This window comes from Narcine bancroftii, chromosome 1 (assembly GCF_036971445.1).
Source record: "Narcine bancroftii isolate sNarBan1 chromosome 1, sNarBan1.hap1, whole genome shotgun sequence".
Lineage (NCBI taxonomy): Eukaryota > Metazoa > Chordata > Chondrichthyes > Torpediniformes > Narcinidae > Narcine > Narcine bancroftii.
The window spans coordinates 106935338-106949353 of NC_091469.1; the positions used below are offsets into that span (position 1 = coordinate 106935338).

Sequence of the window (14016 nt, forward strand, 5' to 3'; positions counted from 1 at the left end):
GGAATTTTACAATTGTTCATTTATCATGCCCCAAACAACAATCCATTTCATCATGTCTGCTTTAATTTGTATATTCAACTAAATTCTTTGCATGAAACCTTGGAAATTGCTTTATTTATTCAGGGCCTGTGGTACTGAAAGCAGAGAGTGATGGGTGCCTGGAACAGTCTGATGGGGGAATGGTGGAGGCAGATACATTAGTACTGTTTGATGGGCTTCTAGATGGATCATGAATATGCATGGCAACGAGGACATATGTATCATGTGCAAGCAGCAGCATCTTGGTTTGATTTGGACTTTGTTTCGTGCAGACTCGCGAGCCAAAGGGTTTGATCCTTTGCTGCCATATTCTCTGTTCCACGTTCGAATGCTTCAAGGAGTCCCAACTACATAACCATAACTGTATTCAACACTGGATTTGCTCAAAATACTCTTTTAGAAGCAGGCAATAACACTCATTGATTCATCATACCTCTGTTGCAATGTCTCAGGGTGTCTCAGTCCATTCTGGAAACCTATCCAATATCCCATGGAAACAGGAATACCATTTGCTTCAAAGATGCACCCATAACTCCATGAAACTATGGGTGAAAATTCTCACCATTAATTTCTTTACATTTATCATGTCTCATCATATCTTCAGCCTTTAGACAAGACTCCTTATTTAAATTTTGGCCCACAGATTTGGTTGCCGGCAACAGATGCTCTTTCATTTTTTTTCCTTTAATCAAAGGAAATTTCAAGTAATTTGTTCTGATCGATAAGCAAAAATAGAATGTTTCCATGATACTTCCAGTCAAAGGACTCACACCAGGCTGTAGACTGCTGAAGACTAGCTCGAGACTGGCTGAAGGGGGACCAGGATGCAAGAGGGTACCAAGGATGGAAGGAGTTCCCAAAGGGATTCAGGAACTAAAGGTTTCCTGATTGTGTTGGAGGTTTGGATCTGGAACTCGGGTTGCCAATAGTTTGAACTGAAGTCTGTGTGGCTGAAAAGGCTATGGGAGTGCATGGACATTCAGTGGCTCTGATTGGACTCTCTCTTCTGCTTCTATTTCTCTGACTGTAAAGGATGCCAGGTAATTTCTGCTGAGGGTGAATCTTTGCTTTACGGAAGACTAAATGCAAATTAGTGTAATATTACAAATGTTTATTACATGTCAATAAAAGAATCTTGAATATAATCAGAGCTTTCCCATATGGATTACTGTCCGCCTAAGAATTTGTTGACACTGTTGCAAAAGAAGATTTATTGTACACTACATTTTTACACTAGTGCAGAACCTGTAGGAGCAGAAATAGACCATTCAGCCCACTATTCAAATCATACCTGATGAATTCTTCCTTTCAATCCCATTCTTCTGCCTTCTTCCCCTAACCTTTGACAACCTTACTAATCAAGAAAACATCACCCTGCACTTTAAATCTCAGATCAGATTTCAGATTTATTGTCAGAGTACATACAGTACATGACATCACATACAACTCAGATTTTTTTGGGCGAGGCAGAATTACCACTTATTGGTAGTGCAAATAAAACTGTACATATCGTATACAAGTAAACAAATAAAAACTGTAAACAGATATTGAATGTAAATAAACCAACTGTGTTATACAGAGGGAATTTCAAAAAATCAAAAAATGCAGAAGTAAAAGTCCTTAAATAGGCCCCTGATTGAGTTTGTCATTGAGGAGTCTGATGGTGGAGGGATAGCAGCTGTTCCTGAACCTGGTGGTGTGAGTCTTGTGGCACCTATACCTCTTTCCTGATGGCAGCAGCAAGAACAGAGCATGTGCTGGGTGGTGTCGATCCTTGATGATTGCTGTTGCTCTCCGACGGCAGCTTTCCCTATAGAAATTCTCAATGGTGGGGAGGGTTTTGCTTGTGATGTCCTAGGCTGCGTCCACTATCTTTTGCAGGGCTTTACACTTGGAGTATTGGTGTCCCCATACCAGAACATGATGCAGGCAGTCGGCAGACTTTCCATCACACACCTGCAGAAATTTGTCAGGGTTTCTGGTGTCATATAGAACCTCCACAAACTCCTGAGGAAGTAGACCACTGGCATGCTTTCTTCATGCTGTCTTTAGTGGGTTTGGTCCGGGGAAGACTCTCTGAGATAGTGACTCCCAAGAACTTAAATTTGCTCACCCTCCTCAATTCTGATTCCCCAATGATCACTGGATTGTACACTTCTGGCTTTCCCTTCCTGAAGTTAACAGTCAGTTCCTTAGTTTTGGTGACATTGAGTGCAAGGTTGTTATTGGTGCACCATTCAGCCAAGTTTTCAATCTATCCAATGACTTGGCCCCCACAGCTGTCTGTCGCAACAAATTCCACAGATTTACCTCAATCCAGTTGAAGATATTTCTCCAAATCTTTGTTCCAAAGGAATGCATTTTTATTCTGACATTTACCACTACTGGAAACATCCTTGTCACAGCTACTCCATCTAGCCCTTCAAGATTTGGTATATCGCAATGAGACCCCCCCCCCCACCCAGTTATTCTTCTTATCTCCAACAAGTACATTCCCAGAAGCATCAAACACTCCTCATACATTAACCCTCTCATCCCGGGATTGTTCTCGCAAACCTCCTCTGGATCCTTTCCAATGCCAGCATATCCTTCCAAAAATGTGGGGCTCAAATTGTCTGCAATACTTCAAAGTGTTCTGACCAACATCATGGGGGAACATATCCAGCATTGGATGTAAAAGCCTCATCAGGGGATCATTTTTCTTGATTCAAAGTACCACTCGGTGAAACACTCAGTGTTAATGTGTGGTCACTTCAATCTAAAACACAGGAATGCTGGAGGAACTCAGCAGTGTTCCATGGAGGTAAAGATATATTAGCAAAGTTTCAGGCCTGAGTCTTTCTTCAAGTTCAAGTGAACAGAAAGTCTGCGGAAACTGTGATTGTAGTCAAAGCATCACAGTGCCTGCAGACTTACATGTTTCACGTCACTCCAATCCAAATCTATTTTGCAGATAATTACTCCTGCAGACTTGAAGTCATCTAAGAGAGCATTATATTCTTCAGGAAGATGAGGAATTAAAGATGGACAAAAAAAATGAAGATGAAGAAATACGAAACAGAAAATGAGAGAAAAACTCGAAGTGAAACACAAAAGTCTCCAAATGCTGTAGTTGCAGCAAGAACACACAGAAATGATGGAGGATCTCAGCTGGTCTTGCAGCATCCAGAGGAGGTAAAGATTTATTATTGACGTTTCAGGCCTGAACCCTTCTTGAAGATCTTAGGCCCAAAATTTCAATAATATATCTTTATCTCCAATGGTTGCTGTGAGACTGGCTGAGATCCTCCAACATGTTCTGCATGTTTTTATAAGAGAAACACTCAGCAGGTTGGGGAGATGAACCGACTTGATGTTTCAGGTCAAGGATCCTTCATCGGAATTCTTATCAGCAGGCATTGACCTGAAATATCGATTCTTCTGCTCTCTCCACAGATGCTGTCCAACTGGTCAGTGTTTCCAGCTTTTCCTGCTTTTGAATGGGACATTTAATGATCCAGAGAAGATACAGAAGAGGAGGCAGCTGCACCTGATGCCTTGGCTCCCCCACCCCTGGTACTTACGGGTTGGTCGTACTGAAAAGGAACATGGAGCTGAAGGGAGGTATCTGCCGTGGTCCATCTTCATTCAAATCATCACCATCCTCAGCTTTCTTTTCCTCTGGTTTCATCACACTTTCCAAATCAACAGCCACATTATTGACTAAAAAATACAAAAAAATGATTGTGAAGAGATAAACAATAAGTTGACATTGATAGCTTAAATGTTAAATGTGTGATCCCCTGGAGAAAATCATGTCCAATTTAAGGAGGAAGTATGACACATTCTTTGGGGTCTGCCAGCCTTATCTGCAGCATAAAGGAACGCAGATGTAGCTACACCCCTTCCAAAAAGGTAAAAATCTGTACTGAGATCAATGAAGTGGTTTGGGACGCAGATGACCTGCTCTTGTTTTGTGTCTTTTTCATTTTACTTTATGTTGCTCTGGGTTTATAATTGGTTCTTTTAAGGGTCTGTGACTCTATAGATTTTTGATTCTTTATGTTTATTTAATTGACATAATCTTTTCCTTGTGGTGTTAGGGTATGGAGGGGAGGGAGAAGGGTAAAGGGGTGGGCAGGGGGAAAAATGGACTCTGAATGTAATATGCCATTGTTGAGAAAGATTGTATTGTTCTGGATTTGTGAGAGTCTTTGAACCTCAAAAATAAAATATTCAAAAAAACTGTTCAATGTGTGATTGCAGAAACATTTAAATTTACAATTCATGAGGGGTAATTGTCTTAATTAAACATCTCTATTCACAGATTGCAGTCAAAACATTAAATTGCACAGCTATTAAAACCAAACGGATAAATTTGTTCTCAGTGATAGTTGGCAAACCTTCCTGGGAGACTTTTTATTGAACCATGTGAACATGGAAGAACCAGTGGGAGTGCCAGGAGGTACGAGCCCATCCTTGGCTTATCAGTCAGCAGGACATGGCACCGAAGGCTGCATCCCTTTTCCTGCTAATCGGGACATTCAAAAGAATCTCTGACAGGCACAAGGAAGCAAGAAAGAGAAAGGGTTATGGGTGTGAGGGAGGGAAAAAATTAGATTGTTGTGGAATACATTTCCATAGGTCAGCACAACATCGTAGCTGAAGGGTCTGGACTGTGCTGTAATGTTCTGTGCTCAATTTTCTAACCTGTATTGTGTAACTCACCTCAGAACATTAGAGTTTGTACAGAACCAGAGAACAGCTCAATATAAGGTCAATAAGACAAGTCAATTCTAGGCACAACATTGGTCAATGGTAGGGAGAAATGGGAAATCTGGTCTGGGAGTGGAGCAGCACTGGATGTAACAGATCTGCTCTAGAAGTGGGGTAGCACTGGATATAACAGATCTGGTCTGGGAGTGGAGCACCACTGGATATAATAGATTTGTTCTGGGAGTGGAGCAGCACTTGATAGAACAGAACTGCTCTGGGAGTTCAGTAGCACTAAATGCAACAGATCTGCTCTGGGAGTGGGGCAGAACTGGATATTACAGATCTAGTCTAGGAATATAGTAGTACTGGATATAACAGGTCTGCTCTGGAAGTGGGGCAGCACTAAATGTAACAGATCTGCTCTGGGAATGGAACAGCACTGGATCGCTTTCCCAATTTTGCACCTCATCTCTAATAGCCACATTGCTGTGCATTCCATCTTCTCGCTATTCTCTGATATCATCAGTGTTCTTACCTTTATTTGACATCAGATCTGCTTTTCAGTTTTAGCCCTCTCAAAGCTTTTGTCAACTCCAAATCCTCTGTTTAATCCCTTCTTCAACTTGTCCACCTCAGTGAACAAACCGGCACTTCTTATCTTCACTCCATACATGTATTCTGCCTTGTTCTACCCTGGACAATCATTACTTTACTCAATCCAACTCATGGCTGCACTTCACATGGTACCACAGAACCATCACCATCTTTGAGAGTACACCACCCTCAATGTCAGTTTAATTATTGACACAAGTTGTGTCCAAATGTCTATGCATTTGCTATAATCACCCAGGAAATGGGTGCTGGAGTCCACCTTATCTATGTTCTTCATAATCCTGTATACCTCCATTAAGTCACCCCTCATCTTTCTTAGCTCCGAAGAGAAAAGCCCTGTCTTGCTCAATCTTGAGAATATGTTTTCCAATCCAAGCAACATCCTGGTTAAAACAAAAATAGAAGACCCGAGGAGGAACTTAGCAGGTCTTGCAGAGCCCACAGGAGGTGAAGATATGTCAGTGATGATGTGCTCACACCTGAAACATCAGTAACATATCTTTGCTTCCTATGAATGCTGTGAAACCTACTGACTTCCCACAACATCTTGGTGCTTCTACTGCAACCACAGCATCTGCATGGTTTTGTGTTTCACAACATTCTGCAAATTCCTCTGCACCCTGTCCAAAGCATCTATATCCTTTCTGTAATGAGCCAAGCAGAAATGAATGCAAATGATTCAGCTTTTCATCAATCTTCCCACCATCCCTCTTCTTCATACGCTGGTGTCACTGGAGGTCAACTAAGTGTCATCAGACATTCAATTGAGAGAGGGCAGTTGTAGCAGGAACATTCCAGTGGTGGTACCAGTCCAATCTTAACTTGGATGTTACCTACACCTGGGCAAAGTGCTGAAGGAAACTGCGAACCAAAACAAACATCAAAAGGAACTCATGCTATACAAAGCAACTCATTCTGACACTCACTCGGGAGCAATGTCATCTCTGCAGGGGGAGCAGTGACGGTAACTGGAATGTTGACAGTGGCAGGGTTCTGGGCATCTCCTGTGGGCAATGTCACCAACTTGATGTTCTTCTGGTTGTCAGCATCCTCTGGTTGCTGCGGCAGGTGCTTCAAGCCTATGGGCGGAAGGGACACATTTCCCTGGGTGCCACTGTCCTGGGATGGCTGGGTCTCCCTGTGAACAAGAAGGAAGTATTCACAAAGCAAGATCCTGGTTCCCCACACCACCCTACCCCCCACCCCCTCACCTGCTATCTCCAAACCCATATCCAGACACAGAAGGCTAATCAGCTCATCCCTCCAGCTGTGATGTCTGAACAGTGACAGCACCACGAGGAAGTTCTGCACACAGAACATGCCTGAGAACTCTGATAGCCAGCAAAACCCTTCCCCTACCCCTCACTTCGCTGTTTGGAAATGTTGAGGCCAGTTTCACAGCCTCACAAATTCAGAGAGATTTCCAAATTATTCAATTTTAATTCAATAATTAAACCTTAAGTAGCTATATTTTAAATTTTATAAAGATCCATAAAACCCCTCAAAATAGAAAACAAACTAAAATAATTATGAATGGTAACTATCTTTCCTTTTGCTTCCTGGTCTGAAGTCCTTCAATCCTTATTTAAATTGGCAAGATGTCAGATCCTGTGCCAGGCGGCCTGCTGCAGGATAAGAAATTTAGCAAGACCATTGTCCTCACAGGGCTCCCAACCCAGATAATGACATTGAATCCAAACCTTGTGATGTTTCAGGCTGAAGGTCACTGTTTAATACAGCTAAATCTGCCTATACATTATACAACTGCAAGCTGCAAGAACTGCAGTGCAAAGAAGTGCTGGAGAATCTCATCAGGCCACGCAGCATCCAGACGAAGTAGAAGGCACTCAACGAATCGGGTCTGAGCCCTTCTTCAGTGATACCGAAAATCAGGCAGATGCATGAATGAAGTGGGGATGGGGATGGGGATGTGGGAAGAGAAAGGGGAGGAGCACAGGATATTGGTGGGTGGGTGGAGAAAGAAACTGAGAAGGGAGGGAGGGAGAGGGCTGAGAGAGATAGATCTTTGATAGGAGAAGGAAGGGAAGGGGGATGAAAAGCTAGAGGAAGGGAGACAGAGGGATTAAGGGAAAGAGCGAGACTGGGGGAGGGGATAACGAGAATCTGGAGGTCAATATTGGAGCCCTATGGTTAGAGAATGCCAAGACAGAGTACGAGATGTTCCTTCAATTTACAGGAGGCCTGAACCTGGCAGTGTATGGGTTATGTCATTGTGGAAATGGGGTGTGGAATTGAAGTGATTGGCCACTGGGAGGTCCTTGCTGTTGCAGCAAGAACTGTTCCAGTTTTGTAATTATAAATACCTTCTTGCTTAATAGGGCAAAAAGCCAAAAAATGCTATTAAAAACTTTAATAAGAGCATTTCACTGTAAAAGTAAAGCCATTTCACATTTGTGGGGTTATTCCACTTACTTTAATTTGTTATGTGTGTCGGCTTATACGATATTGATGAGGGGTCTCAATACATTGAAGGACTGGAAGTGGAGAGAGTAGAGGGAGCGAAATACCTCAACCAATGACCCATTGGAGACTCGTAACATCTCCTCACTTGTAAGTAAAGCAGAACAGCAACTACACTTCCTGAGAAGACTGAAGAGGGAAAGACTACCGGACATCCTTCTATAGGAGCTCTATCGAAGAGGGTCCTGGGCGGCTGTATCACAATGTGGTACAGTTGCTGGATTGGAGGTCAATTCACAGGATCATGAGTGGCAGAGAGGATCACTGGAGTCTCCCTCCCCCTCATTGACAGGATCCACTGGGATTGTTGTCTGATGAGGTCGCACAAAATCTTTGAGGACCCTTCCACCCCGAACGCAGCATCTTTCAGCTGCTCCCGTGGGGAAAGAGATACAGGAGTATCAGAACCAGCAGTGTCAGGGTGAGGAACAGTGATGGGCAGTAAGAACGCTGATCAATTAAAGGAACAGCTCACACCAACCACCTGAGTCTCTCATATTAACAAAACAATATCTATTTATTTATTTGTATGTATGTATTTTTGTCCTGCTTACGTATTGTTTGTCTATATGTGTGTTATGTCTGGTTGTATGTCTACCTGTTTTGCAGTAAGGACCAGAGAATGCTGTTTTGTTGGGTTGCATTAGTGACATCAGATGATAATAAACTTGAACTTGACTGTATGAGTTAACAGGAAGGTTGGCAGGATCTTGTCTAGACAGTATCAGCTTTGGTCCTGGGTCATAGAGTCAGCTTGACCCTGGTGCACTGTTTTGAGGAGAAGAGTGTCTTGGTGGGAGGGAGTGAGAAATTTGCCCATTAATTGGTGTTCTTTATCTAGGAGATATCTGGGACAATATAAAGTAATGAAATGATGATTGACAAGTGATTTTGAAAATTATGGATAAATGCTTTGTAATATCATCAGTGAAGAAATGTTCCAATTGGAATGGATTTTAGTGAGTTATCAATTCTAATTCTTATTTTCTAGAGAATTCTGCTTTAAATCTTGACATGGTTCATCTGCTTTATTTCAACAACTGCACATTTATAAATTGCATTTAATTTCATTAGCCTGTAATAATCAGAGGTTCAGTGCCCTAAGGCTGATTTTATCCCAGACATTCTCCATCCTGATGAAATTTCATTGCAGACATGAATCTGGTTAGTATTGTAGATACCCTGGTCAGAGGCATTATCTCAAATCCAAGCAGAGTTAACCCATCCTATGGAAGCTTGTGGAGGAATGGAATTTACCCATTTCAATGACACGATGCGAACATTGATTTGAACATTTGAAGACAAATGAACCACAGAATGAAAGAATAATACATCAGTAAATACATGTGGTGGGCATTGGTTGGTGAACTGATGCATATTATGCCCATTTCAGAATTCAGCATTCTCAGGATAGCATTAAGCACACTCAACTTGGAAGCTGCATACTGAAATGAACAGAAGACCTCCTTGGTTCCCCCCTTTCCATTTCATCTTCCCTGAATACCCACAAACATGCGAGGAACATTCAGCCCTTGCAGAAGCATTTCGAATGTTGAAAGTCCTAGACAGTGTAGACATGGCAAAGTTGTTTCCTATGGTAAGGGGATTCCAGGTCAAGAGTGCATAACTTCAGGTTTGAAGAGTGTCCATTTAAAACAGAGATGCAGAGGAATTTCTTTCACCAGAGAGTGGTGAACATTTGGAATTTGCTGCCATGGAGGCCAAGTAGTTGGCTTTATTTGAGGCAGAGATTGGTAGGTATCTGAATAGTCAGGGTATCAAATGTTATGGGGAGTGGGGCTAAGTGGGAAATGGATCAGCTGATGGTGGAACCACAAAATGGCCTACTTCTGCTCCTATTTCTTACGATCATTCGGTCTTTGTGTCTGAGCTCACTGCCTCCTTCCTGCATGAGGGCTACACCCTTTGATTTTCTTTCCATCCATAATTCCATCTCTTTCTTGAGATTCACCCCTTGACCCTCCACAACCTTCTTAGGTAGTCAATCCCAAACATTTACTGTGGGTGAAGAAATTTATTCCTACACCTGGGGTGGCTGCACTAAAGGTAATCTTTTATTGAGATGATGACTCCCTTATCCAGGCACCTCAGAGCTGTAGAAATCATCTTCCTTGATTCGACCTTGTTCAACCTTGTAACAACTTTGTGCATTTCCATTGGATTATTTCTCATTCCCTTAAAAAGCAGAAATGATCAGGCAAGTGTGCTTAACCTTTCCTGATAGAATGATTCTTCATTCCAGGAATCATTCTGGCAAAACCTATGAGGTTAATAGGTTAGAGTAAAACACGAAGTTTGCAGATGCTATGATTATAGTTAAAACTTGGAAATGCTGGAGGAACTCAGCAGGTCTCATAGAAGGTAAAGATATATAACTGATGTTTTAGGCCTGAGCCCTTCATCAAGGTGTGAGCAAAAAGCAGGCAAGGAGCCTAGATAAAAAGCAGGTGTAAAGAAAAGGGAGGAGTACAGATCAACAGAAAAAAGCTGTTAATTGGATATGATAAGAGGACAGGTGAGAATTGATAGGGGGAGGGGAGGTTGTGGAGTATAGAATTTGTATATTCCTGCCAGTATTAAAGACAAGGTGAGAAGGCAAAGGGAACCTTCAATTTTGAGGGATATTGGGGATCTGTTATGGAAGGTGTATAGCAGGAATAGGCAACATGGAGCAAATGAGGTAGTTAAGGATTATAGAAAATGCAAGAGAAACCTCACAAAAGAAACCAGGAGGGCTAAAAGAAGACATGAGGTTACTTTGGCAGACAATGTGAAAGAAAATGCTAAGGGTTTCTACAGGTATATTAAAAGCAAAAGGATAGCAAGAGACAAAATTGGTCCCTTTGAAGATCAGAGTGTTCATTTTAGTATGGAGCCAAAAGAGATGGGGGAGATTTAATTTTTTCATCAGTATTCACTCAGGAAACGGGCACAGAGTCATGGGAAGTAATGAAAACAAGCAATGAGGTCACGGAACCTCATTGAAGAGGAGGTTGTGCTTGCTGACTTAAAACAAATAAGGCTGGATAAATCCCCAGGGCCAAACAAGATATTCCCTCAGACCTTAAGGGAGGCTAGTGTAGAGATTGCAGGGGCTCTAGCAGAAATGTTTAAAATGTCCTTAGCCACAGGGGTGGTGCCAGAGGTTTGGAGGGTAGGTCATGCTGTTCCGTTTTTTATAAAAAGCTCCAAACATAACCCTGGAAATTATAGGCCAGTGAGTCTGTCATCACTAGTAGGTAAATTATTGGAAGGTGTTTTAAAAGATCAGATATACAATTATTTGGATAGCCAGAAACTGATTAGAGATAAATAATATGGCTTTGTGTATAGTAGGTTGTGCTTAACCAATCTTGTAGAGATTTTCAAGTAGTTTACCGGGAAAGATGACAAAGGAAAGGCTGAGGTTGTTGTCTACATGGACTTTAGTAAGGCCTTTAACAAGGTCTCACATGGGAGGTGTAAGGTAAAACATCATGAGATGGGAATGTGTAGGGAGTTACCCTGTACAGGGCAGTAACAAGAAGGGGAGGTGTCCTTGTACTCCTGTTAGGTAAAACATCATGAGATGGGACCGGAGAAGGAGTCACCCAGTACTAAGGAGTAACAGAATGCATCCTTGTACTTACAAGATAAGAGAGACATTGATGGATTGAGAGGCAGGAAGCTAGCAGGGAAAGGATAGCAACAGTTTTAGTCATTGGACAAGTAATGATATGATGATGTTCTAAGCATGTATCCAAGGGTATAAAAAATCACCATTTTGCTGATAACGGCAGAATGCATTCTCCGACTAACTTTGTTAGTCGCAAGTGTTACAATCCGGTAATAAAGAACAAAGAACCCTGATTTCGACTCAGCCTGGTGTTTGTCTCACTCATTCATGAACAAAGCAGACCTAACAATTTGGTGACCCCGACGTGATGGGTGAGTGAACACTGGACGACGGTTTCTGTTTTTTCTGACAATCATCTCAGCCGGCTGATAAAAAGGTCCAGAGAAGCCTGTTTTAACAAAATTCTCTTTTTTTTTTTAAAAATCTTTATGATTGTCAGTAAGAACTGGAGATCGGACAAATTAGACGACCACAATTGAAGGTCGCATGCCAGGATTGTAACACGTAAGTGATTACAGACAAGATAAAAGTCCTTAAGGTGTTTGAATGACATTTATTAAGTGCTTCGCAAGAAACTACTAGAGTTTAAAAGTCTTTATTGTGTCATTGCAAAGTCCAATAGAGTGAGAAGGTGGTCTATAAACAATTGAGGACCTGAGTTTTCTGCCCTAAACTGGTTATTAAGAGGAGAAATCTCCCACGTGAAGGTTGGGCTTTGAAAGAAAACAAAGGTTCAGGCTTATTGGCCTCAATTGTATCTGAGAGACTGACTTATTAATGTCCGGTAGGTATGATAATGTCTGTACACTTGAGAAGTTAAGAATTTATTTCCCCAATTCGCCGTGGTGGAATACCACAGCAGACACTAGAGACCTTGAGACAACAAAAAAAGTACTCAGGGACGCCTGCCTGGTGAACAAGAACGACGACAGAAGGCTGCGACAGCTGTGTCCGGATCAGGTAGGAGATATTAATGAAAAAGTTGACAAACTCCTAAGAGACACCCAGTTTATTCGAAATACTTTTGATAAGTTAAATGAGGGTATTCCCAACATCACCAAGGAGATAAAGTTACGTAAATTCATAGATTGGTACAGGGAAACAGGACAAAAGTATAGCCCAAATATTTGGTTTTCTAGTTGTAATTTAACTTTCAGACCCCTTTGGGAAAACAGAGAGTGGAAAACGAGCAATCAGAGTATACAGGACAGTCTGAAGTCAATTGGAGGACAAGACTTCGAGACTGTTCTTTTAAAAGATATTAGTCATCCAGCTTGCAAGGGGACATTTTTAAAAGCAATTTTCGTTGACATAGATCCCCTAAACAGACAAAAACCTAAATTAAAACAGGCATTAGAAAGCGGTCCCGCAGCTATGGCTGTACAGTTGCCTGCTAAGACTTTTGACCAAGTTATTAAGGAAATTAATCAGGAATTAGAGGAGCGAAATACCAGTAATGCGGCATTGGAAAAACAAAAAATGCTCCGAAAATGTGTAGACCGCTGGAGGAAGAGGGGTTGGTTACCCGGGGGCACTGAGATGTTCCTGACAGGTGAGAGAAAAAAAAAATTTTAAAACGTAGTGTCTTAGATAAGCTGGAAGAAACAAAACACAGAAGGGAAAGGAAAAGTGCCTGTTTCCAGTTTCCAGCCACGAAGTGTCCGGGTTTGCTCTCTCCCTCCCTCCTTTCACCCTCCCCCCTCTCTCTTCTCTCCCCCTCTCTCTCTTCTCCCCCCCCTCCTCTCTCACCCACTCCCCCTCCCAATCCCAATCTGTGGCGGTGCTGCCCTGAAATCCCCAGGTTGGGCAGGGCAGAGAAATACAATTTGGTTTTAATTTTGTGCCCACAATTCCAGCTCCGCATCAAATGGGATCCTGTTTTATCCTCTCTCCCTCCCTTTTTCCTGCACCCCCACCATTGCGGGATCAGGGCAGACATTGTGGGCTGACGTGTAGCTCACTCGAGGTGGGAGGGAAGGAAGGAGTGATAGTTCCCAGTGGTGGGAGACCCAATCTGATCCAGACCAGTGATCACAGGATGAGAACCTTTTAAAACCTTTGAAACGAAAGTGTTAATCTGAAGACTTTTCTCCCAGTGGGGCCAGTGCAAGGCATTTTCTCTCTCTATCTCTTGTGCTCTGTGTATCTGCCTCTCTATCTCTTCTCTCTCTCTCTCTCTCTCTCTCTCTCTCTCTCTCTCTCTCTCTCTCTCTCTCTCTCTCTCTGGCACCCCAGATGGGACACTGGAGTCACGTCCCTTATATTCAGATATTGAGACACTGGGGTGTGACAAGAACCACGGGAATAGGGACACATCAGACGAGGTACAGGCCCCTTTAATAAAAATAGAAGGGGGAGTAATAGATGTAGAGACCCCTCTGGAGTCCAAGAAAATAGAAAAGGAGTTAGAGATACAGAAATGGAACATGAAAAAGGTTCAGGATAACATTAAAAACTTAAACAGAGATATTAATGTGCTGGGGCAGATCAGTGAGGATCAAAAAGAATTAATGGTAGGTGTATTTAAGGAAGTGGAAAAGATAACTACAACA

The 14016-nt window shown here is 42.2% G+C and overlaps 1 protein-coding gene across 1 annotated transcript in view; it reads right to left on the reverse strand.

Annotated features, from left to right (window-relative positions):
* LOC138762259 (probable voltage-dependent N-type calcium channel subunit alpha-1B) overlaps positions 1 to 14016 on the reverse strand; it is a 927445-nt gene that overhangs the window by 215582 nt on the left and 697847 nt on the right. Inside the window, exons 22-23 of the mRNA XM_069935943.1 lie at positions 6273 to 6484; positions 3603 to 3741 (exon numbers count right to left, since the gene is read on the reverse strand). Coding sequence (XP_069792044.1) covers positions 3603 to 3741; positions 6273 to 6484 — 351 coding nt within the window. The remainder of the gene's footprint in view (positions 1 to 3602; positions 3742 to 6272; positions 6485 to 14016) is intronic.